Here is a 27,171-nt window from a genome sequence, read left to right on the forward strand (position 1 = left end):
ATCCATCAACAGAATCTTCACTCCTAGGAGGAAAGCAAAGCAGCCATTTTTTTTTTGCAGGTCAAGATGAATAACTTTTCTCTAAATGAACATTTGTGTGTGCTGGGAAGTCTTCAACAGCAAAGGGAAGGAAGAAATGAGGGTCACAAAACAAAAGGTTTGGCTGCATGTTGTTTGTTTCACATATTAGAAATAGATCATTCAACTGTTTGACATGTTGACATGACATTTGACATGACATGAAAAACAAAGGCAAGTTTCTCATCTTATAAATGACAGACTTTTCTTCAAAAGACATAAATACATCCTACAAGGTATGTGATGTGTATAAATAAAGTCATAAAAACATAGGTGTGTCACAAGAGTTTGTTCTGTATCTTATCTGCCCCATTACCTAGGTCATGCCCAGCCATGGAACTCCTAGCTCCATAAGTAGAACAGAAGTATCACACATCAAAATCTAACCAGACATTTAAAGATGGTGCCTGAAAATTAATTGTAACTTAAGAAAAAATTTCAATCTGTCTCTGTCAAAAAAAAAAAGTACAAATAAATGAACAGACAATATTTGTTGAACAAGACTACATTCAATTTTAAAATAAATCAACAGTCTAGAATAATAGGAATAACATTTTCTTTGTCAAAATAAATGAAGTCCCAGTATGTGCAATATGCAATACATTTTAAAATTTTTTTTTTACAATCCAAATAAAATAAAGCCAACATTAGAATATTTTCATTTGTCAAGGCTTAAAAAAAGCATCACTTTTTAGTCAATTTTGTTTATATAGCCAGCAATGACAAGAGCTCTATGCCTATATTTCTATATGTTACAAATGAAGAAATAAGTATTTTTTGGAGTTAAAAATTTAAGAGTATGTATTTTTGTGTCTTTGAGTCACATGCATTGGTATTAGTAAAATAAAACAGAAAACAATTGGACAATCAATGCATACATACATACATGTTCTTACAAATACTGTTAATGTACAAATTGTAGGCACCGTCTGAAAATATTATTTTGCCCACGGAATGTGAAGTTATGATATTTGTCGCAAAACTATCTGAAAACTTTCAGTACTACAACTTTTTCATGCCCAGGTTTCCTACAAAAAATGACTATAAAACATGTAGTATTTTTGTCAATTTAATTTCATTTTCATAGAGAAGCAATACATAGAGACTATCCAAAACATTTTAGTTGCAATCAGTATTGGAATAGTAGGAAAGGAAGTCTCTTTTTACTCAATCAAATATTAATATACAATACAAACTGATGCTATCAAAAGTATCATTCAGGAATAACTTTGAACTTGTGAAGCAAGACTTGACCAGTCTTCCCAAGATTCTAAATGCAAACTTCACAAAGTGAACAAAACAAAACTATTGACATTCATGACTTCAAGCTAGAAGGTTTCAGTTCATCTGAACACTGACACTCTTTGTTGGTTTGTTCTGGATGTTCCTTCAGAAATGGAGATTATTACATCCTAGCCCAGACCTCTAGAAAAGGAACCGTCAGAAGATAATAGACATGATTCATTGTGATGACAGTTCAAAGTGCATACCACATGCTTAGGAAGTCAAATAGAATTCCAATAACAAGATAATACATTTGAACATGTTTAAAATATTACATCAATGTTGATTATAAATGTCTTTTGGTGTGAAAAAATAGTTGTATTCATATATATATATATATTTACAAACATTTTTGATTTCATAAAAAATTGACAGTATTTTTATGCACAGTAAACAGGTGGGAAAATAACAATAAGTACCTTGAAAAATTTAGTTACAAATTTGTCAATGGAAACAATATGTTTGATTATAAATTTATAAATCCTGGCTCAAATAACATCCTACCTGACTGGGCTATGGAACTTGAAAGAAATTAATTCAGCTTACATTGTATCACCATATATTTGACAGATTTAAACTAATTTCACATCTGATTCTATTGCTTTCAAAGTTAAAACATTAAAAGTGTACGAATTTCAATCAAACAAAAAGCGTAATCAATCAATGAAACAATCTATTTCTTTATCCAGTGTAGCTCCAATAAATAATTGTTAAAAGATTTTTGCTGAACCACTTGTTTCAAATATTTCTCTACAGTTTGCTTAATTAATAAAATCCCTTTTCACAGATATTTTGAGTAACACATAGTTATGGTAAAAAAGATTCTAAATGACATCACATTTAGTATAATCTAGAGCCATGGTTACATATAATACTGTTACAAAGAAGATGAAAATATATCTTGGGACTCAACAACAATATACAAATATGATCAAATGAAAATATGCATAAAAGTCAATAATTATACAACATGCTGTACACCAAAATTGTAAAATTGACCTACTGGTTTACACCCTATATTTCATGGCAAAAAGAATTCAATGAAACTCCACAGTCAATTTCAATGTTAACAGACAAGGTAGAGACTTTTTTGTTTCCAGGTAATGTAACCTTGGAGATATTGACAGCCTGCTATGTACACAATAGGCCCACTACAAGAACACTCAGAGAGGAAGAACAGTTGTCCTAGAAGAGATTCCAAAGTACTTAATGCATTTTCATATAATTCAGTTTGTGAGATACTTAGTTAAAAATGAATGACCTCTACTGCAAGCCTACTCAAAACAAACTAACACAAGGGCTGACTGTAGAAGAATAAGTTAAGTGTTGAAAAGTCAACATGTCAATAGTGAACTAAGATAAAGAGTAAACAAGACAATGCTGTCCTTCAGAAAGTTTTTCAAATACAAATGACAAGAAATAATGTGCACCACAAAAGACGTATTCTTTGCCCAGAATGCTTATCAAGTATTTGAAATTGTGAAGTCTGAAGACCAGAACTGTCATGCCTGAACCTCCTAGTGACTAGATTAAAAAGAATGCAGGAACAAGGAACTGGATGTATATACTTTCATAGAGACAATACAAAATGTAATAGTATGTACTTCATTTATGTAATCTTCTATGTTGAAATGTGATAAAATTAAAGAAAAACTATTCAAAACAAAGTCATATCAAAGTGTCAAATGCATAACAAAAGGCCTAAATGCTGAAAGTATGTACAGCTCAGGAAATACAAAACTGAGTTCAACCAGACTGTGTCTGTCAAGTATTGTCAACCAAATGTTCACCTGATATCCATTCTATACAAGATATTGCAGCCACTGTTACCTTAATTTCTACAGGCCTGGTCTATCAGTCTGGCAATATATATTTACTATTCCCCTGAGTTCCTAGATACTGTGTCCATAATTGTGAACTTGATGGAAGAAACTGAAAAGCTTGTTGACTTGAGTCATCAGAGAACAACTGAACATGTCCAGAACTAGTGTCAAATACTATATGTTTGTCAAGTGATGCTTTAATATTATACTTGGATATCACAACATTAGAGATTTCTCCAGTGATATTCATTGTGTCACTTCGGTTCACTCCAAGCATCTGTGACACATGAATATAGTCTAGTGATCTGTCACCATCAACATCTCCTATGCCACCTAGGAAATAAGAATAATTATATAATAAATATTTTAGCCAGGTGACAGTAAACTTGAAGGGCACAAGGGCTGACTGTAGCAAAAATACTTACCTGTGAGGCTGCTAGGCATTAAGACAGTACACATATCAATCTTATCCTTATGTCTTTCAGTCAGGTCATGACAATGGAAGTCTCCAGGTTTGTGTTGAAGTCCTAAAGACAGAACAAGTCATACTGTAAAGAGACAAAATTATAGCATACTCACACAAGCACTGATCTAATAGTAACATAAGTTAGACAACTCTAGAAAATACTTTGCACACAGCATGAAGATCAAATAAATCTAATGTTTTATGGAATAATTCATTGAAAAATAATTAGTAGGCAATATTATATTTTACATCCTGGGGGCAACTCAATTGTAGAACAATACTGAAATGAATACTGAAATGCTTTTAGGCCTAGTAGTCATAATGCCCTTGTACTGAGTCTTCTACTCTTGACTAAATTGCACTACTTTCCAACCTAATTTAGGAAGAATCCCATTTATATCTAGGCACCCTGCTTTCCTTTGCCTACATCACTGTACTCATATAACCACCTCTTTTCTTTTGCCTCCATCTTTGCCTGATTATAACATAATCTTTATTTGCTTCTTGATAATTCTATCAACCTTGGCCACAAGCCCCCCTAGAGCCCTTATAGCCACTAGCCCTCCTTGAGCACTTATAGCCACTAGCCCTCCTTAAGCCCTAATAGCCACTAGCCCTCCTAGAGCACTTATAGCCACTAGCCCTCCTTGAGCCCTTATAGCCACTAGCCCTCCTACAGCCCTTATAGTCACTAGCCCTCCTACAGCCCTTATAACCACTAGCCCTCCTACAGCCCTTATAGCCCTTACAGCCACTAGCCCTCCTACAGCCCTTACAGCCACTAGCCCTCCTACAGCCCTTATAGCCACTAGCCCTCCTAGAGCCACTATGACTTTAACTTTCCTGTCTGACTTTAACTTTCCTCTCTGACTTTAATATGAGTCCTGCTGTTTCCTGTTTTATCAACTTAATGAGCATCTTTGACTCTAACAAGAACTAAAACACACAATAACAAATCTATTCGATATACTGACTGTAATGATAGCTGAAGGCCTTTTCTTCCACAAGTCTTAGAGGCTGCTCAGCTGATCTTTGATCAAATAGTACAACAGTCTGGGTCAGAAAGTCTAAATCATGTTCACAAAGTACAGACTCTTTTGAGACTCTTTGTAGGATCTCATCACCTATTAGGATTGTATCACATCTTAGAAATGTCAGTCCATTTTGTACTTTAAGATACATTTCAGTTTTAATAGAAAAGTAAGTTGTACTTTTAGATAAGTCTGCCATTAGTGCATATGTCAGACAACTCTTATCTTATCTTATAAAATACAGATGTTACTTAAAAAAAAAAAAGACGATGATTACGTCCTACACATGTTCCTTGGTCATGCATGTTGATAAATGACTTAAATTTGCCAAGTCATTGGTTTTCCTGGCTAACTTAGACAACCTATTACATGCTCTAATAACACTAGGGAAGAATGAGCATTTGTACAAATTTGTCCTAGCATATGGAACAAGGAATGTGCCTGTAATACCTAGTAAACTCCATGACCACCTCAAAACAATCATACTCTCAGCACTTAGGCAAGTTAAGCTCATTCTTTATCAAAAACAAGTAGAAAAATGTGGATGCATTTGCTACTTGCATCTGTAAGTAATTTACTTAGTATCATTTACTCCCATCAGTTTGGGCATGGGTGTTGTACATGTGCAGAGTTCATATTGTATGTAGATAGATTTTTTACTCAATACTTGAGTTGTCTTTTTATTTTATGTTAAACTCTTCAAAAGTGAATTTCTAAAAAAAAAAAAAAAAAAAAAAAAAAAAAAAAAAATTCTCTGCAAGTTTTCAGTAATAATATTAAAATGTTTGATTAGTGGGAAGGGTGGTCAAGAGGCTAAGTACTCTTTACTTGGCTTGGCTGCCTACGAAGGGGGCTTGAGGTTTGACACCCGACTCAGGCAAAGTTGTGTTTGCTGAACGCCTAAGGCAGCACGAAAAAGCCTTCTCCCAGATACCCCCTCCCCCACAAATGAGATTGGATCATAGCCCTCTGAGCATGCTATAAGCATGAAATTTGCGCTATATAAAAGATAATTTATTCATTATTTATTTATTAAGAAAAGAATCCAATGAAATCTCCATTGTTTCCCGACTGTGCTAAGGGACACAACTGTAGAATTGAACATTTATTAATTGAAAGAGTGTCAATTAACAAAATGTTCTCTCTTAATACATACACATATTCCTAAAGTCTTCGGTTTGAGAAGAATTCATTGGTAGTGCTTTTGTTTCTTCACCATCAAAAAACTGAATCTGGAAATAATTGTATATATTCAAAGAAATTAAAAGATGTATGTAGAAAGTAATAATCTGTTATTTTGACACCAATACAACCGAAATCTATTGTGCTGTATTAAGTTAATTAGGTATTTCATTTTAACAATAATAGTTAAAGATTTAAAATTAAGACTTTGATTTCATAATAACCTAGTTTCTTATCCCATAACTACTGAAAAGAATACAACCTTTTTGAGTGGCCTAGTCCTTTTGGCACCCAACTTGACCAAGAAGACATCCTGATATTTAGACACAGTTCTCAGGGATAAGCCAGAAGAATTGTGAATCTGTTCTCCTTGATATGACCATAGCTCAGTGCCATCCACTCCATTCAGTATCAAAGTCTATAGTAAAGAAATGTTTATAGTTGACATGTTAACTGGCTGAAGAGTTGGGAATGAGTTTATGTAAAATGTCAACCAAGAAACAAACTGAAGGTCTATTTGAAATATAAACTTTCCAATACCTTTGCATTATGTGAGTTCTCTTTTCCTACTTCATTCAAATGTACAAGGACATCTACAGTCCCATCAAGATTATAATGACCAGGTGTTGGAGAACTACAAGATTAAAACATTTTATCTTGTAACAATAGAGAAGAGAGATGTCCATGCAGAATGTACTCTTTAAACAAACTCAAGCCCTAAATGATTCCAAACTTACAAATGAGGCTGAGAATTGTACATTAAAGACCCCTAGTTAGGGCCCAGAAAACTTTAAGATTGTTAACAAGCTCAAAGTATATTACTTAAACTTTGAAATGGTCCAAATTTTGATGTAAAGAGAAATTTTGATGAAAGTCAAACAAAATATTAAAAGTTTATACATCTTTATAAGTGAAAATACTGAAATACTGACCTGCTTATTTCCATATCAGAAAATGTTTTCTTCCAAACAACTTGTAGTGTTTTTCCATTTAGTAAAGCAATGTTAGCATCAGCTGTCACAACCAAGATATCAACCGCCCCATCAGTGTTTACATCAACAAGTAATGGAGGTACGATCAGACCTTTAGTCTCACCACTGGTCGGAAATATACAAAATTTCTGTGATAAAGAGCAGTGTTCTTTTCTACAACTACACACACTACTTGTCACACAAACTTGTGACACTACTAAAAAAGTTGTAAAAGAAATTCTCAAACAACATTAGAATAAGAGCTTGTGTTTCACTAAATGGCTACCGAGCAATGAATCAAAATGGATGTGATAAAATGATCATTCAGTTGATTGGGGCCATCAGAAAGAAGGGTTGATGATTAGCTCATCTCTCATTCATGTTTCTGGAAGGAATGCTACTCTTGCATTGACTTGACTCTATATCTGGTTAGGTAAATGTACTTCCTAATAAATTAGGCACAATGCTAGGTCAAATGAGGCAGTAATTGCACAAAGGCATCTACGTCAGGTTTCGCTCAGATGGCATTGCATTCAATCGTTGATGACTACCGTCCTATTCAAAACCAGAGGAAATGGTCAAAAGCATCAAATATTGTAACTAACCTAAAGAGTGTAGCTTCACCATCAGCCATATTGAATGAACTCAACCAGCTATCATCAGCAGTACTCAACAGTAGTCCTGTAACTTTCTGGTAGAGACTAGCTAAAGAAATGGCCATCAAATGACCTGAAAACAAATAATTAAAAAAAAAAATATCTGAAAAAGCTAAACAACAAAAGCACAGCTCTACAAAGGCTCTGTATTAAGGGATAATCTAATGAGACTAACCATCAAACTGTCACAGTAAATACCTTTTGTTTGCTTACTGCCAGTGCCATAGAGAATATACACCTCATCACTAGGTGTGCTATAGCCAACAGGTGTCATGTAAGACTCTGTCATTGGTGGTATTTCAAAGTAGCCCTTACCAATAGGTACACCTGTCTTTCCAGAAACAATTATTAGTCGACCAGCTGATGTTGATGTGTGCTCCTTAAAAAATGAACAACAAAGTAAATATTTTTTAACTGGAAATTTCCATATTTTGAAAGTCCAACTGGATGAAGGTAAGGAACATTTATAAACATTTCTCACCCAGAACTCCAGGTTCCTGTCTTTACTATGTAATACAATGAAATCTTGCACACCATCAAGATCTAGATCTTGTACACTTGGGCCTCTGTACACATTCCATTGTGGCAGGAAATGATTGGACCACTGAGCACGTTCAGGGTCAACTCTCCATAACAAGTCACCTTGAAATCAAAAGTGTTAGACAATTAGTTACTGTAGCAGCAACACTTTGTGGATGTACAAGTCAAGAATAGAGTCACCACATCTACCTGATCTCCTCTCAACAGCTTGACATGTCGAATGACGACCTGTAATGATACAGTCTGCTAAACCATCCTTATTTACATCAATATCTCCGCAAAATGTATCTAGTGTAAATGATCTGGTTGAAGATTTCCATATATCTTGACCATCATAGCCTCTTAAGGCCATCACAAGACCACCACAAGGATATGATTGACCTGAAGTGTTTAAAAAATATCATTGATTAACCTTTACATTGTCAACTATTCGTGTAGTTTTGAGTCATCAAATGTTCAAAAGATTATAAACTAATAGTGTCACACTGAGAGTGTGCACAAGTCTGGTGCACTTTAGCAAAAGAAACAAAACTTAAACAAAATAATAACTTAAACTTTAATTATAAAATATGATGCATGATTCTATCAGGCTCAACAGTATCAACACATTAACTGCATCCCTTCAAATCTATATACCATGTCCATGCTTCTAGAAGGGTCTACCAAAGGACGGCCATGTCCATGCTTCCAGAAAGGTTTACCAAAGGACGGCCATGTCTTTGCTTCCAGAAGGGTCTACCAAAGGACCATCATGTCCATGCTTCCAGAAAGGTTTACCAAAGGACGGCCATGTCTTTGCTTCCAGAAAGGTTTACCAAAGGACCACCATGTCCATGCTTCCAGAAGGGTCTACCAAAGGACCACCATGTCCATGCTTCCAGAAAGGTTTACCAAAGGACCACCATGTCCATGCTTCCAGAAGGGTTTACCAAAGGACGACCATGTCCATGCTTCCAGAAAGGTTTACCAAAGGACCACCATGTCCATGCTTCCAGAAAGGTTTACCAAAGGACGGCTATGTCTATGCTTCCAGAAGGGTTTACCAAAGGACGGCTATGTCTATGCTTCCAGAAGGGTTTACCAAAGGACCACCATGTCCATGCTTCCAGAAGGTTTTACCAAAGAATGGCTATGTCTATGCTTCCAGAAAGGTTTACCAAAGGACGGCTATGTCTATGCTTCCAGAAAGGTTTACCAAAGGACCACCATGTCCATGCTTCCAGAAGGGTTTACCAAAGGACGGCTATGTCTATGCTTCCAGAAGGGTTTACCAAAGGACGGCCATGTCCATGCTTCCAGAAGGGTTTACCAAAGGACGGCCATGTCTATGCTTCCAGAAAGGTTTACCAAAGTTCTTTGTCTGACATTAGTCCCATCATGTAACTATTTCCATTTGCTTTGATTATGTTTGCAATTATACAATCACGCTAAATAACCTATATTAAGAAACTGTAACAAAACATTCAGGATGATTTATTTGCATGTTTTGAATTATTATATGGCATCAAGATTCAATGTTACTTTTGTTTTGTTGTGTTTCACAGTGAGACTACCTTTAGATTGACAAAACTGAGCCATAGTGAGGTCTGTGTCAAGGTTAATGAAATGCTTGTCTCCAACACCTATGATAATATCATCCAAGTTATCTTGATCCACATCAACAAGTCTTAGACTGGACTCTGTCCCTATCAAAAGCAATGACAAGATAAATAGATAGCATTTGTATATTTTGTGTATGTTTATTATAAAAACTAAAATGCTACAATATTGTATGCTATGCTGTAGTATCACAGACCAAGTGTGTTATTGGATCATTAGGTAGTAAGTAGATTGCAGTTGTGAGTGCACAACTTACATGTATTATTAAAGACTCTTCTCCAATCTACACTTGGTTTTCCTGTTACATCAATAACCAGACCATGGTTAAAGAGATGGTTGATGATAGAAAACACAACAGCTGCGGCTACACCAAGTACAATGACAATTAACACAGCTATAATGACTACAGTTCTACGACCTCTGCCCTAATGTTGACAAAGAAAAAATTAAAACATTATTACATGTCAAATAGAAATTTAAAAAAAAGCTTAAACATAAATACACTTTTCTTAATGATAATAATAACAAAAAAACAAATAAACTGAAAAAAAAAGTGATGAAGGAAGTTTGTAAGTCCCTGCAGGTCATAACATACACATTATTATTGGAAAAAGAAAGATGGTCTTTAAAGCATTTTGTGGGGCCCCTCTTTTACACCGCACCTTTCAGCTTATAAAAAAGACAGCCTTTGGCATATGTTTGTCCCCCTTATGGGATACATACCTTGCCCAGTCTAACTGTCGGATATATTTATCTTTTATATATAGTTATTTCCTTGAGGATTATCACCATAACTTTTAAATACAACAATTTGCTTATTGTTTTGCTTTTTAAAATTTTGTATATATTCCCCAAGCAATAAAATACAGTAACAAATAAAATGAAGAGAAAGCCTTAAATAGAAATGTAGAAGCAATATAAGGGAGCTTTAAAAAAATCAAGAAAAAGAAAAGAGTAAGGTACTGAGATATTTTAGATTAATAGGTTAAATATGCAATGTCAAAAATATTTAATTGTAAAATCAATGTTGTAAAAATATCTCAAAAGTGGTAGATCTTTATACCTTTTAGAAAGTAATTAGATGTGCTACAGTCATAGAGCAAATATCAAATGCTTTCTCGATATTGATCTTATTTAGAGAAACAAATAGAAATGTTTAGAAATTTGATTCTGTATGTGTTTACCAGTGCAGAAAAGATTCTCTCTCTTGGTGAAGATCTTATAACATTCCCTTTCACAACTTTGCACATATAAAAAGATGCACTTGTGCAGCTACTTGGTAGTTTTGGAAAAACAAGAAAGAAAGAAAATCATTTTGTGCCCTTTAGCATTTCTATTTCCGCTTGAGGAAGAAGTATTGTGGCCAATCCATGAACACAAACAAAAAATCTATTTTAGAATTTCAATTTGATTGTGACAAATGTGTTGTTCCATGTAAGTAATAACATTTTAATTGTCATATTATTTTGTAAAACCCAAGTGCATGAATTTGTAATATTAATTGTATGAAGCAGTCAGTCAGCTAAGAAACAAAAGTTTTCAGTAGACCAAAAGCACTCATCACACAGATTTTTAGCAGACTACTGATTAAAATGACAATGGATTTTCATTAGCAGTTGTTTTTTTTTTTTAGATCTTAATGTGATGGATAGATGTGTGCTTAAAACAGTTTTCAGATAATGCTTTAAACTTTTTCCAATAAAAGTGGTCAAAATGTCAGCAATGTTATAACTTAAGTAACACTGCAAGAAAACATTTGAAATAAAAAAAATGTTTTATTTATTCCCAAAAAATAATTTGTAGGTTATCTTATATGAAAGTAGGAGAAGTTATATTTTGATTTATATAAATCATCATTCAGCACAGACCTGGAAATGTACATTCGGAGGTGACTTGATACGAGGCTGACCCAGTTTTTCTAACTCAAAAACATTGCGCCTGTCCATTTTGGGTCCATTAACCAAACGAGAATCATATAGAATGTTGTCGCTAAAGCCTTCATCTTCATCATCACTCAGAGTTGACTGAGACAATGGTTGGTACTTTATATTTAACAATGAGTTCATGGCCCACTAAAAGATAGAATAAATTGAAAGTTAGTTTATAGCATATATTCATATATATTTCACATTCAAATACACTCTAGAATTCAACACATTATTTAAAGAATTAATTATTCATACTATATACAAACTAACAAAACATACAATTGTTCAAGAAGTGTTCCATGTTTTGAAATGGAATCATAAAAGAATGTAAGCCATGGAAATGTACACAACATAATGGTAGTCTTGCACACACACTTAGTTCTAGATAGAATAAAATGAGGTCATGACCCAGGAGATAGTTCTGACATTTGAATCTCAGAGAACAAATTACTCTTGGCTGAATGACTGGGCAGGGCAGACAGGATGTTATTAGGAGGTTAACATTAGGATCATATCTTAACTAGGGGTTACATGTAGTCATCTGATCTTACCAATCATAAATTGATATAAGGACAGGATCACATTTAATCATTTCTTGACACTATCATGATCAGTTTAGATTTAAGTTTCACAGCACAGCAAGTCTAAGAGGAACTGGTCCACTTACAAAATACTTTCTAAAAGAAAGAGCTGAACAAATGTTTTTGTCATTTGTAACAGCATTTATAATTTTAATTACTTTGCAGCATGCCCTTAGTGACTTAATAGTGCTGTAAACAATTTTTTAAATGGTCTTTTGCTAAATACATTGATTAGCTCCAATAGTCTTTTTCCACTCTCTTCAAACAGGCTGAAGTTTGCAATTTTTTTAACTTCTTTTTTTTGCATGAAATTCATGCTATGAAGAAAAAAAAAAGGAATAGGAATTAGAAGACAGAAAAAAAAACTATTACATTCCTTTTCGAGTTATGTGGTGTCTCAAAATTTGAACAATAGGAAAATCCACTGCTATATTTCACAATTATTACATGCTACACAGTGTGATATGTAGCACAGCATTTCACAAGTAAGGCAATGTCATATTTTTCAAATCAAAATGTTGTATTCTTATGTTTGCTTATCCTGTTTGACTATCACATGATTCTGGCCATCATAACGTGAATAAATGTGGCGCTGTTGCCAATGCCTTTTTTTTACTGCCCTAATTTAGACTAGAATATAAAATTCAATAAAATTAAATGAGAAACTTTGGCAGGCCATGATGTTTTAAAAGAAGTTTAAAATTAGAATTATTGATACAAAAATTAAACTCATGCGATGTATGACGCTACGAGTGTTTGTAATATTTCTTCTTAGTTTGGTTCAGCTTCAGACGTAGTTATTATTAAAAGTTAACTGAGTAGCTCATCTGTCAATCTATTTCTGATATAGCTTTTTTTTCTAAACTGCTCACAAGAATATTATGATATAAACATAATGCACATTTAATCTTTGAGCATGAGACATTACATTTTGAATTCTTTTTTACAAGCCCCTGTAGACGTTTAATTCAGAAATGTTTGAAATGATTATTAGATAGCAGTTCAATTATTCTAAATGAAAGGCAAACTGAAAATATCTAAATCTTTTTCAAAAGCACTGAAGTTTTGAAATCTCCTTTCAAATTCACCATCAACTGCCCTCAAGCTATATTATGGTTTGCAGGTAGTTTTAATTAAGTTAAATATGCAGATATTTTCCCTATTGTATTTGAAGCTTCACACCATCTATCAAAATAAAGCATATTGCTGAAGTAAGGTACTTACAAATTTCTTAAGACTTTGACCCTTTAGTTGCTTCCTTTAAGGATGACAAGAATGGTAACTGTTCAGTAATAGACAAAGTTTCTTCAATGCCTTTTATAAGTAATACCTATTGCGCTGTAACAATAAAATTGTTTTTTCGTCAGTAGAACTATAGCAGAACTTAAAAGTTACTCATTTTTACTTATTGAGTCCCCTATAGTTTTTTTTTTATAAACTTGGTTTTAAAATACTTGTAATTATAAATCTGGACATATAACTTTGGAAACTTGAATCATGAATTGTTTCTGCCAAAAAGTGTTTTATTTTTTTTAGTGATATTCCACTTGCATATGTAGCAGCTTTTTGAGAACTATCAATTTTTTTTATAATTTGGTGGCCTAATGCTTCTTTTCTGAGACTTTTGGCTTTTAAAAAAAATCTCTTTCATCATTGATCATGGATGCATGGAAGTTAAATGTCCTGATTTTTTGTAGTCCTTATAAATGGCCATGGCTTTATTGCAAAAGAGAAACAGGGGTTTGTCTTAAAAATTTAGAAAAAAAAAAACTTCCACATCTCATTGTTATCTTATCTTATAAAATACAGACGTTACTTCAAAAAAGATGATTATGTCCTATTCCTAGTCAATCTAGTCATGCATGTTAACTTTCCTGGCTGACTCAGGCAACCCATTCCTTACTCTAATAACACTAATGAAGAAGGAGCATTTCTAAAAATTTGTCCTAGCATATGGAACAAGGAAAGTACTTTTATCTTTGTGTCTTTCTGAGTATTTATTAGGTTTTTGTTTTTATATTTAAAGATTATGGTTCATTGTTTTATGTGTAACTGCTACTTTACTTTAAAGTCTTCTATCCTTGAAGGCTTTCTAAATTTAGTGATTTTACTAAAGGTGTTACTCTAGTCAAATGTGAATATTTGTTTGTTATGAATCTCACTGTTCAATTTTGTGTCTGTTCCAGATTTTTAATGTTTTCTAGAGTTGAGGGGCCCAATCAGAGGATACATATTCTATTATTGGCCTAATTAATTAAGGTTAAATAACATTTTAGTTTAATGTTCTTATTTTATTTGTAGAAATTTCTTTTAATAAACCCCTTTGCTTTGTTTGATTTTTTTTATAGTTTCATCAATATGGGATTCTGTGACAGTTTTTCATTTACTATAACACCTAGGTATATTACATTTTCAGTCTGTGTTACTGTTTTACCATGAATAAGATAAGTGGAATTTCTTTGTTTTAGTTTTTTTGTTACTCTTAATAACTGACATTTTTCTTGAGAAACGTGGAATCAACTATACATTTTTTATTCAACATTTAATAGTTGAAATGTTTTAATAATAATAATAATAATAATTATTACCAACATGTTTGCTTACAATTAAAAACAATATGAACCACCCTCACTTTACCACCTATGGGACATCTGATTCTGCAATCCACAGTTAATGAGGATACTATTTGGCCAGCGCAATAATCAACTACTTTTACTTTTCTGCAAATAATGTCAGGTACCCATTAGAGTTGGTTGGACTCGGGGGTGTCCAAAAAAGTACACCAAAATTGAGTTTAGGGCTACTCATGAAACAAAAACTTTGAGTGAATCATAGAAATTAACTATTAACATATTTGTAATATTTGTCTATTGGCAAAATGATTCATCTGGTATTGAAAACTTGAATTCTTACATAGTGAATGAAATTTGTTACTTTTTTTATTGTTTCAAAACATATCGACATTGTCGTGGGCCAGATTAAACTTTCCAGGGGGTCAGAGTTGGCCTAATGGCCATACTTCCGTAGTTTGCCCATCACTAGATTGACTAGATCTAATCTACTATAGACTAAAGGTTAGACTAAACTAATCTAGGTTATTCTAGATCTAGAAGTAGATATATAATCTAGTTCTAGAATAGATCTATAGATCTAATAATATAGTAATATTAAAGGGAAACTCAGATGGTTTTTCAAATTTGAGTTTTTGACATATTTAAATTCTGCGCAAAAAATTGGAATAGACATTTATATTTAATTTAAAAAAATGATTCAGTAAATTCTTGACATCTAAAAAAAACCGTGGTTCTTTGAGATTTTGTTTTAAACCATGTCAAACGTCACTTCCCTCAACAATACTGAAAGGGAAACTAGATTTAACCAATCGGGGTATTGCTTCATTCTTACAGTATAGTTGTTAGGCTTAGGGACGGCCTAGTTCAGAGCTATGGTACAGTTATATATATATATATATATATATATATACATATATATATATATATATATATATATATATATATATATATATATATATATATATATGGCTCCTTTTTGTCTCGAAAGGCAATGGATGCGCCCAGATGAGTCATTGGTTTTGGTTTAATCTTGAGACGGGGCAGAATCTGGTGTGGCTAATCAAGCCGATTCTAGAGCGTCAGACTTTGCCACAATACATACATGTGTATGCCTCTGATTCAGTGCTAGCGGACAGGGCAGCTTTTTTTTTTCCTCTTGATTAAGGCCGCTTCAATTCTTTTGTTCTCAGCTAGAGTTGTCCCAGCACGCATAGTCTGTCTCCATGCACTCCGGTCTTTGGCTATGTTTTCCCACATACTTTTGCTGATGCCTGTGGCTCTCATGTCTCGCTTGCAGACATCTCTATATGTTAGTCTTGGGGGGCCCTTGGGTCTGACTCCTTCCACAAGCTCAGCATATAAGTTATCTTTCGGGATTCTGCCATCTGGCATGCAGGTGACATGTCCGAGCCAGCGTAATCTTCTTTGAGTCAGGAGAGCATACATACTGTTCATATTGGCCAATCTCAAAACTTCCTGATTGGAGACATAGTCCCTCCAAGAGATGCCCATTATGCATCTCAGGCAGCGCAAGTGGAAACTATTCAACCTGTGCTCTTGGTACATGTATGTTGATCAGCTTTCACTGCCATAAAGGAGAGTGCTCATAACACAGGCTTTGTAGACTAGGATTGTGGTCAATTTACCATTTTCTTAGACGCGCTTGGAGAGTTTTGCCAATGCTGTGGTAGCTTTTCCTATCCTTTTTGTCAGCTCGATGTCTAAATCTAGGTTACTGACAATTGTTGAACCCAAGTAGGTAAATTCCTGCAAAACTGAAAGGGTGTGGTTCCCAATATGTATTATAGGTATTTCTGCGACGTCTTGTGCCAGGATTTCGGTCTTGGAGAGACTTATAGTAAGGCTAAACTCTTGACAAGCAGCTGCTAAGGCGTTCACTAGCTTCTGTAGACCTCCTTGTGAGTGAGATACGAGTGCCGCATCATCTGCAAACAGCAGCTCTCTTATCAAGATACGACGTCTTTTTGTTTTGGCTTTAAGACGTGCCAGGTCAAAAAGCCTTCCATCGGATCTGCAATGGATATATATTCTGTCTTCCATGGATTTAAAAGCACTGGTTAGTACGACTGAGAAGAAGATGCCAAATAGTGTTGGAACCAGTACACATCCTTGTTTTACATAATATATATATATATATATTGTTATAAACTTGGTGGTGGCACAGATGGGGGTAGTGGTGTGAGTGTAGTCAGCCGACGCAAATCGCCCCAGGCCAGCGCTAGACGAGCGGTCAACCATGACGAGTTACGACGGTCAGCCGAGACGAGTGTCAACACGGCGGTTCGGGAAGGATCGACGTCGTGAACAGAACTCAGGAGTGTCACGAGAGTTGTAGTCATCTGACCACCTAGAAACGTCGAGCGGCGTTCTGTCCGGTTCGAGAAGGCCAGTAGGGACCCTATATAAGAGCGGAGGTGTCGCAGTCAAGACGGTTCACGGCAGGGGTTCAGAGCCCGGTTCACTACAGTCCGGTCGACTACAGCACAGTTCAGCGGTGTGGTTCTGTACGGAGCATTACAACGGTTCAGTGCGGAGTACTGTCAAGTACAGTTGAGACGGCTGGCGTCTTGATCTTGGTCTGCGATCGAGTCCGACACAACGAGCCTAGTGTGTGAAGTCAGTCCTGAACTGTTGAACCCAGTGCAAGCCCGGAACGAGACGTTGAGGCCAGTGCAAGAGTTGATACGGTGGAACGGTGTTATCGGAGAGATATTTGTACAGTGTATTGGCTGTTATTTATTCAACCATTAAAGCGTTACGTTACTTTGGAGCCCTGAGTTGTCAAGTTCTTTAAGTTGGTGGTGTATGGTGCAGTTTGCAGAGAGCCTGGATAGTGAGATTCGTAACAATATATATCTAAAAGTATTATGATATTAAAGTCGAGAAAAAATTAACATTTTCATCTAAGCCCCTCCCTGTCCCAAAAAGTTAATAGATTGTGCATCTGACTGATTCTAACAAATAAACAAACTGGTCAGTCTAGACTACCAGCGATAGTGTTTGTTGTGAGTTGAGTGGTCAGGTGAGAAAATACACACTGCCGTGGTTAGTCAAGCATGTATTATAAATCTACTTTTAACTCACATTTTTTTTTTGCTTAAAAGATCTAGATCTAGATCTAACTACATAGATGAAAAAAATATAGATCTATATTTCTTTTATGAGAATGTAAACTTTTATGTTTTTTTGTATATCTAGAGTAGTTTATGCTATTCGCCAGTATTCGGACACCTATAGGCCAAAATTTCAAAGTTTGACTTTGACAGCACATTATTTGACAATGGTTCAACATAGAAAAGAAAATGAAGTATCAAAATCTTCTTTAGTTTAAGGAGAATAAGGATGACTACTTATATTTGTACCCCTAACCTATATTTGTTATTATATTTAAGGTCAAAGAGGCCATGTGTTTTCATTTAATTCAGACCAATTTGACCCACATTATTCGATTCCGGACACCATATATTTAGGCATCAATAAACTCAGATTTTAATTTTATATTAACATTAACTAAATTTTAAGATCCCCAGGCATAGCTCCTCACACGAAATCATTAAGATGTTTTCAAATTATGCATAAATACGAACACAAAAATAAAAATATGGATACACTTATTCTACCAAAATTAGGTCACTGGGATAGTGACTTCTACCCAGACTTTTAGACTTATTTTATTTTTGCATGATTAGATGATTTTGTTTATTAATTTAATAAATTTCTAATACAGATGATCTTTTGTAGTATAGTACAGGTTAGGATAGCCATTTTTTGCCTAAATAGCTGAAACCTCTATATTCTCTCTCTATGAATCTATAAGTCTAGATCTAGGCATTTAACTTCATTCAATGTACCGAGCTCACTCCAAAAATTTGCCCATTTATTGTCTATAAAAAAACAACAACAACAAAACAAATATAATATAAGATCATTAACATTGATGTCCAAAGCTGACTGTTTGAAATAAATTTTGGTAAGAAAATCGTAACATTTAATTCAAACACCTTATTAATTTTTTTTTTTATGGAATCAAACAACTTGGCTTATGAATCAAATAAATCAGCTCCAAAAACAGAATAAATATTCCTGGGCTCATTAGCATAGACTTAGCCAATCAAAAATTTTTATATAGTCTTAACCATAGTAAGAGGTAAAGTCATCCTGGTAAAATAGGAAAAAAACAACAACCTGACTTACAAATTTGAAATTCTTTTTTCTTACATAAAAATAGAGAGCTAAATGGAAGGAAATTGGGTTAGAATCATTGGAAAATGGACAAGCACAATATACAGCACGATAGCGGCTAGTTTCATATTAAATAACAAAATAAAGATGCAATGACCACAAAAACAGCGAGTGTCCGAATTAAATAAACTACTCTAGATCTAAAATCTAAGTCACTAATAAAACTTTATAAAATAATAAATTAATAAGTCCTGATTACATGATGATGATTTAAAATTTAACGTCATCTATTCTATGATCTTGCTAGATAGAATCTTCCAATCTATCTAAATCTAGATTATTCTAGATCAGCGGTTCTCAACCTTTTAAGTTCGGCGACCCCTTTTTACACCCCCCCCCAACTATTCCGTGACCCCCATCCATCCTCATTTGCACAGCAATAGAAGAATTGACAAAAAACAATCCATTTATCGATGGTCTTAGGCAACCCCTGGCAAATCGTCAATCGACCCCCCAAAAGGTTGCAACCCATAGGTTGAGAACCCCTGTTCTAGATCTATCTCTGTGTGCCGCGGCACACTAGTGTGCCACCGAAGATTTGCAGGTGTGCCGCGGGAGTTTTCAGAACGCCACACGTGCAGCGTTACACAGGTCCGCCTACTATTAAATTTTTATTTTACGTTGCGATGACATCCCCACTTGCAACGACCAGTAATAGTAGCCTTAGCAGACGCACAGCAGTTCTTGAATTGTTAACGATAATAATAAGTGATGTGTTTCATGTAAATTTTTTAGGTGTATGCTAATAATAACAAATTATTACTAAGCATTATTCATTGTTATCCATGGAGAAATACGTTAGTAAGAATGAAAGTGTTAAATGAAAAGCAAGGAACCAAACGAAGGTACAAAGAAGATTCATATCTTCTGAACCATTGCCATTCTGTCTGATCTGCAATGCAACTCTGTCGACTGAGGCGCTTGTTCCAGGCATATTGAAGAGACACTTGGAAACAAAACATCCAGTTTTAAAAGCACAACCGAAGGAATACTTCGAAAACATCAGGGCTCAACAAAATAAACAAGCTAAGAAACTTAAGAACTACCTAAAGCTGCCAGAAAAGGGATTGACTGCGCAAGTTATAAGGTTGCTCAGTTATTAGCAAAATGCATGAAAACACACACTGAGGCTGAATCACTCATTGCACCAGCTTTAGCAATAGTTGCTGAAACTATCCATGGACCCGATGCCGCCGAAAAAGTTAAAAAAGTTCCTTTGTCAAATGATACTATCTCGTGCAGACTTATCGTCAGATTTACAAGATCAAATCTGCGAACACTTCGAAGTGACTGATAATGAAGTGTCTCTGCTGTGGTCTATTATAGTTGATGAATCCACTAACGTTAGCAGCAAAGCCCAGATGCTAGCTTTTATTCGGTTTTTAAAGGATGAAAAATGTGTCAATGAATTCTTTTTTTTTGCAAAGACTTACCAACTACGACCAAAGGCGAACATATTTTCAAAGTGGTGAACGAAAACATTTTGCTATTCAAACTACAGTGGAGAAAAACTGTGTCAGCGTTTGCACTGATGGCTGTCCTTCCATGCATGGAAATAGAAAGGGATTCGTCTCTCTTGTGCGTCAAGAAAATCCAAATGTATTAGTTGTTCACTGCATGATCCACAGAGAAGCTCTTGCCTTCAAATCTTTGCTGAAAGATTTGATGTCTGTTCTTGATCAAGTTATTGAAGTTGTAAACTTCATCCAATCTCGACCGCTTGCATCCCGACTTTTCTCTCAGCTCTGTGAAGCTATGGATTCAAATGTCTCCTGTATCACACCAACATTCATTGGCTCTCCAGGGGAAAAGTGTTAAAGCGTGTCGTCCAACTCAAGGCTGAGCTGATTTCATTCTTGGAGGCTGAAAAAAAAAGACTTTGGATTTTCTATTCATGATGAGATCTGGTGGGTTAAGGTGACATCATCTCTGATTTGACAAATTAAATTAATTGAATTTAAGTCTTCAAGACCATCGAAACCATCATCACTGCATCCTCAAAACTGAAGTCATTTGGTGAAAAATTGTCTTTGTGGCAAAGTAAGATCTCGAAAGGAGTCTTCAACTGCTTTCCTACTTACAATGAATGTGTTTCAACTAAAGAAATCACCCCCAAAATTCTGAACACTTTGACACACCTGCAGTCAGCATTTAAGCATTACTTCCCAACAGTTAAAAGTCTTGAATATGGATGGGTCAGCTATCCATTTGGAAACAATGATGCTACAAATCTTACAAATGAAGAAGAAGAGCAGCTCATTGATTTAAAAATGATGCAGTTCTTAAGTCAAATTTTTGGGGAAAAGAGCCAGGACATGTTTTGGATTTCAATCCATAAGTTATATCCTGCAATCAGTTTAAAAGCAATCAAAATAATTCTTCCATTTGCATCATAATGGTTTTGTGAGTTTGGATTTTCAGTACTGACTGAAATCAAGTCTAAGAAAAGAGAGAGACTTCTTACAATAGACGATGAAATGCGAGTTTGTTTGTCGACTTTGGAGCCTCGATTAGATTGCATTTGCTCTCAAAAACAGGCACACCCTTCACATTAAATGTAATACTTAAAAACAGATAAATCTTTTTTTTTTTAATTATAAAACAACTGTTGCTCTTCATGGTTTGCCGTGAAATTTTTGTAGTTTTTTTACTGTGCCGGCAGACAAAGTTTGAGAAACACTGCTCTAGAAACTAGATGTATACAATTAAATTATTTACATGTTACATGTATGGCGGAAAACAGATTTCTAATTGAAAATGCATTTTTGAAAGTCAATATTCATTATCTCTGAATTTAGGCCACCTGTAGCGTATTTTTTAGATCTGATATGTAGATCTATGTTTGTGTAAGCTTCATAAGCAACATTTTGTGGAAATTCGTTTTTATTAAGATTTTGTGCCGTTGTGAAATTCACCAAGTAGGCTATTCAGGACAGACAGGTTTTACTTATGGTTTTATGTGATCCCCTTTGAAAAGGTAAGAAACATATTATTTTTATAGTTATATGAAAAAAATTGCCTACTTATCATTAAGAAAATGGTTGTTGTAAATGTTCAAGAAAAAAAAAGTGAATTGAATGGTTCGTTTGTCCAAGATTTAAAAAAAAAATAGCCTCGATGCAAATACGAAAATCGGCTGTCGCGATAGTACGCTTGCCGATATTTATTTATTTACACTTAAATATTACCAATTTTAATTAGGAAACACATATTTTTATTTTAGAAATCATATTGCAATATTTTCGTACTTAAAAAAAACAGGAAAAAATATAAAAAATAATGTTTTTTATTACGTTTTTTATAAACCAATCGGAAGTGGTGTCGCCGAAATAGGAGGGCTTACGCTCTTTTAAAAACTTGTTTTATCAATCATTCGCTCTAAATCCTCAAGAAAGAAGCATCGCTAAAAGCAATCTCAGTCCGAACTATCCATAAGACAATATTTTTTATAATATTATCAACTATTAAGGTAATTATTGTACTTTAATACTAGGTTGTCGCAGTGAACAACTGATTATCGAATGACCAGACATCGGCAATAATAACGCATGCGTGCTAAACACTACACAGCGTGATGCCGCATGGAGATCGATATAAGTAACTTATATTTTATAATCTAGATCTAGATTATAGAATAGCTAGATCTATAATCTATAATAATAGAGCCCAAGTCTAGATCTAGTGATTAAATACTGTGACTGTCTAATAGAGGCTAGATCTAGAAAAACTTCTACGGCGACTACGGGTGTTTTTTTCCTTTGTAAATTCTTTTTACTTACGCCAAGACAACCAAGATTGGGATAAATGACTGGATTGTAGATATAGAATCTAAAAATCTAAATCTAAATTTATATTTAATAATTAATTATAAAAAAAAAATGGTATTGCTAGATTAGATCTAAAAAAAATGCTGACCGGTAAAAAATCGAGTGCTGTATCCCTTCCATTATTTTGATTAGACAGTAGTTAGATCTAGTACTAGTAGATCTAGACTAGAGCTACCAAAAATAACGCAGATACTGACATTTTTGTTTAAAAAAGCATTGTAAATCCAGTCAATAGATCTAGAATCTAAAAATCTAAATAATTAATTTTGGTATTGCTAGATTAGATCTAAAAAAATGCTAACCGGTAAAAGATTGAGTGCTGTATCCCTTCCATTGTTTTGATTAGACGGTAGTTAGATCTAGTACTAGTAGATCTAGACTAGAGCTACAAAAATAATGCAGATACTGACATTTTTGTTTAAAAAAGCATTGTAAATCTAGACAATAGATCTAATAATACTTCTTATGTTTGTGATTTATAGATCTAGTAGAGTCTAGACCTCAAATACCTAGATCTAGAAATGATCAAGAACTAGATATAGATCTAGATCTATTTATATCTTGATAATATTTCATTTAATATATTAGATCTATTCTTGTCTAAAATACATCTATACCCTTTATTATTATTATTAAAATTGATATTGATATAAATAGTATATTATACTGTATTACTGTATTTATGTAAAAAAAGATGACATTGCCTTATTGGGTAAAGAAACCTCTGACATCGCTAGAGCCTTCATACAACTAGAAGAAGCATCTCGACCAGCAGGACTTGAGGTCAATGACAGTAAAACCAAGTACATCACAATGACAAGAGACAATCAAACAGAGGGACAAAATATCAAAATCAAAGACCATGAATTTGAAAACGTCCAAACTTTCAAATATCTAGGAAGTACTATTAATTTCAAAAATGACCTACTAACAGAAATAAAGGAAAGAATAGCAGCAGGCAACAGGGCATTTTATAGCACCCACCATTTACTTAAGAGCAAAACGATTTCAAGGAAAACCAAGAAAATAATATACAAAACCATAATAAGACCAGCAGCAATGTATGGAAGTGAGACCTGGACACTGACAAAGACATCTGAAAATTTACTTAACACTTGGGAAAGAAAAATTCTTAGGAAAATCTATGGTGCCATACAGGATGAAACAGGGTGGAGGACACGCACTAACCATGAGTTATAATTATATGAAGACCCACCAATAGTGAACGAAATAAAAAAGAACAGACTACGTTGGGCAGGTCACCTTGAAAGAATGTCAGATAACAGAGGGGCGAAAATCGTATACAAGGCAAAAACCAAAAAGCAGGCGACCCAAAGGCAGACCCCGAATGCGATGGATAGATGACGTGGAAGCAGATCTGAAGCAGCTTTGGGTTAGGGCGTGGAGACGAAAGGCCCAGGAGATATCTGAATGGAAGGATGTGTTAAAGCAGGCCAGAGCCCTCCATGGGCTGTAGCGCCACTGGGATGGAAGGATGGATGTAAAAAAAGATAAATAAGAAAAAAAAAAGTGACTTTTTTATGGTAGGGTAGGCCGAAGAGGGGGCTTATTTATTAGTTATAAATACATTTTAAAGTTGTTAGTTTGTTTTTTCAAATGTTCTATAAATATACTTTACTTTGTGACACAGTTTTACGTTAATAATATTGTGAATTTGTGAAATTCATGGAATATTGGACATATCTTCTGGGAATGGTGGATTTTTCACTATGTGTTTGATCTCATTTTTTTATGTTAAATACTTGTCTGATGTTAATGAATTTACTTGTTTAGGATTCCTCTGTTCTTGGGCATTAAAATTGATACATATTATGTCAAAACTGATAATGGTTTTGTTATTCAGGATGATGATAAAGTATAAATTGCAACTTTTTTTTTTTACCGTGGGGTCTGGGCTCAATTAATAGGCATAAATGTCTTAAAACACTTGTTTATATATTTTTTTCAAATGTTCTATAAATATACTTTACTTTGTGATACATTTTTCTATTAATAATATTGTGAATTTGTGAAATTCATGGATTATTAGACATATATGTGATGATATAGATCTATCTTCTGTGAGTGATGGATTTTTCATTATTAGGGGTAAGTGTGTTTGACCTTTTTTTTTTTTAAGTTAAATAATTGTCTGTTGCTTCTGATTTTATTTTTTTTTTTTGAATTCCTCTATTCTTGGGCAATAAATTTGATAAATATATATGATATGTCAATAATAGCCAATTTGAAATTGGTAAAAAAAAAATGGTCCTAAAAAGTAAAAAAGTAGAATGTTGAGAGCTCAATTTGTTTTCCGCCGTATAGATCTACATATGATTAATACATCTCTAGATTATGATGACATTATCTAGATTATTCTAGATTAGTTCTGTACAGTATTGTAAGTATTTAAATTAAAGGCTAAAGGTTTGTAACCAGTTCGGCAGTTGTTCAACTTGAACTTGTTCTGCATGTCTCAGAATTGACTGAGAATTACTAGACTAAGACTGAGACTCTAGACTAATCGTCTAATGACTCTATTGACAGTCTATCATTGTATCAAGTCTATGACTATGATTTTTTACTATGAATTAGATTTAGACTTTTTTTTTTTTTCTAGATCTAGTCTAGTAGATCTAGAATTTTTCCTTGTAGATTAGATGTATAATCTACATCTAGATCTAGAAATAGAGGGGTAGATATACTAGACTCTAGAATATCTATAGACTATAGATCTAGATCTAGAATTATTAGATCTATCTCTTGACTTCTATAGTAGCTTCTTATATTAGGCACAGCTCATCAAAATCTCCTTTAAGAAACACGTCGCTTTTTTTGTTTATAATTAATTTGTTTTTATGTTTGGAGCTAAAAACGATGTTTCGGGACAGTGCATGTCCAATTTTAGATAAGTTCCTGTATTTTTGTTCCGCTTTTCCAAAGCAGATGGCAGTTTTTTAGATTCTCGGTAACCAAGTATGTAAAGCTATTGTTTAAACCTCCCCCGGCAATTCATACCCATATAAGGGATGAAGGCTATATTATGAGCCTGTTTGATCGTAGGCTGGTGGATCTATCAAAATAAGCTTCCAAACATCTTTAGAAAGACATTCCAATCACATTCATACTGTTAGCTGTTAAATAAAATTTAAAAAGGAGGTGTTTCAATGAATAATAATGAATTAAACACATTCTCCTATAGTGCACAAGGCAAAATCGTAATAAGAAATATTATTGAGATTATTAAATCTATGATTTTTTTCAATAAATAAATGTGACCTAGATCGAGAAATTTAGAATATATAATTTATGAATGAAAGAAAAAGTGCGGGCTGCTAATTTGAAGCCAGAGACCATGCCCACTGCATGTGATCACGCCAGGCGAGCGCTGGTGGTGAGGAGAGGTATACACTAAGCGTGTAGTGTCACAACCTATCATACAGGCAGTGGAGGGAAGGGGGAGAGAGTCATGAAAAGAATTATAAGCATCTATGGAAGGGAGGGGATGTTAAGGTGTAACAAAACGAACATCCTAAATATGAAAAGAAGAGGGTCCTTGGATGGGAATTAAAAGAAAGAGACAGAGAATACATGTAGCCTAGTTGAAAATATCATGTTTATTAAATTATAATAATTAATTTATAGATCTATGATTTATAGAGATTTATTTGTCCGTTTCTACACATAGATTATATAGGTAGGCATATATAGAGAGACAATATACTATAAATACATATTGCAGAAGTGAATCTACTTCTTTTAATACAATCTAAATAATTTTTAATTAACACAGATATAATTTATTAGCAATAACATAGTGGTGTTTCTTAACGGTGCTCGATGTGTGCTGAAGGAGAAAGCACAAAAACTGCGTTTATTATAGGAGCATGAAGTGACCTGCTGTATTTTAAAATAAAATCTTGACTATGAGTGGTAATTCAAAGAAACACAGATATTTTTATAGTCCTTTAGTTGCTGAATAAGAATCTGCTTTCAGTTTTTTTGTAAGTTAAACCGTCACCAAATAAAAAAATAAAATAAAAATTTGACCTAGTTCCCGAATACGGTGTGCCTAATATAAGAATCTACTATAGATCTACAATAGATCTTTTTTTTTTTATATGAATCTAGATCTATATAGATCTAGATTTAATTTAGAACTGTTTAGTTTACAGTAAAATCGATTACATTTTTTAATTGGCTTAACCACTTACCGATAGAGCCACATGTTCGACAATTTACAAATCCATTATTTCTAATGAACTATTTTTTAAAGTCTATTTACCCTAAACGTAAATTAAAGTTAAATAAGATGTTTAAGTAGAAAAAATTAGAATGTGTGACTGGCGTAAAATTTATGACACACGAC

At 34.0% G+C, this 27,171-nt stretch overlaps 1 protein-coding gene across 11 annotated transcripts; it reads right to left on the bottom strand.

The window, feature by feature from the left end:
- Nucleotides 1–266: 266 nt before the first annotated feature.
- LOC106059607 (protein FAM234B-like) lies at nt 267–27,159 on the bottom strand. Of its 11 annotated transcripts, XM_056019753.1 has the most exons (18): nt 26,853–26,869; nt 25,571–25,936; nt 23,105–23,187; nt 13,364–13,477; nt 11,499–11,702; nt 9,887–10,055; nt 9,585–9,716; nt 8,221–8,412; nt 7,973–8,133; nt 7,690–7,870; nt 7,441–7,564; nt 6,797–6,961; nt 6,405–6,498; nt 6,127–6,282; nt 5,839–5,914; nt 4,626–4,775; nt 3,611–3,712; nt 267–3,518 (listed from the first exon to the last, which is right to left on the bottom strand). In XM_056019753.1, exons 5-18 carry the CDS (start codon nt 11,694–11,696, stop codon nt 3,217–3,219), a joined length of 2,202 nt encoding a protein of 733 aa, XP_055875728.1. In that variant the 5' UTR covers nt 11,697–11,702; nt 13,364–13,477; nt 23,105–23,187; nt 25,571–25,936; nt 26,853–26,869; the 3' UTR covers nt 267–3,216. The 11 variants fall into 11 exon arrangements, with proteins under 11 accessions (XP_055875728.1, XP_055875724.1, XP_055875726.1 ...); XM_056019749.1 differs by lacking the exon at nt 26,853–26,869 and having other exon boundaries at nt 25,571–26,016; XM_056019751.1 differs by lacking the exons at nt 25,571–25,936; nt 26,853–26,869 and adding an exon at nt 25,239–25,541.
- Nucleotides 27,160–27,171: the final 12 nt, after the last annotated feature.

The sequence above is a fragment of the Biomphalaria glabrata genome, chromosome 2, assembly GCF_947242115.1.
Source record: "Biomphalaria glabrata chromosome 2, xgBioGlab47.1, whole genome shotgun sequence".
NCBI lineage: Eukaryota > Metazoa > Mollusca > Gastropoda > Planorbidae > Biomphalaria > Biomphalaria glabrata.

Bases quoted from the DNA above. Each gene is read 5' to 3' on its own strand.
- LOC106059607 (XM_056019756.1), bottom strand. From the start codon at position 11,696: ATGAACTCATTGTTAAATATAAAGTACCAACCATTGTCTCAGTCAACT. The intron at 6,962-7,440 runs GTTAGTTACAAT...ATTTCCGACCAG, and splicing joins GGTGAAGCTACACTCTTTAG to TGGTGAGACTAAAGGTCTGA. The intron at 5,915-6,126 runs GTTGTATTCTTT...AATTATTTCCAG, and splicing joins GGACTAGGCCACTCAAAAAG to ATTCAGTTTTTTGATGGTGA.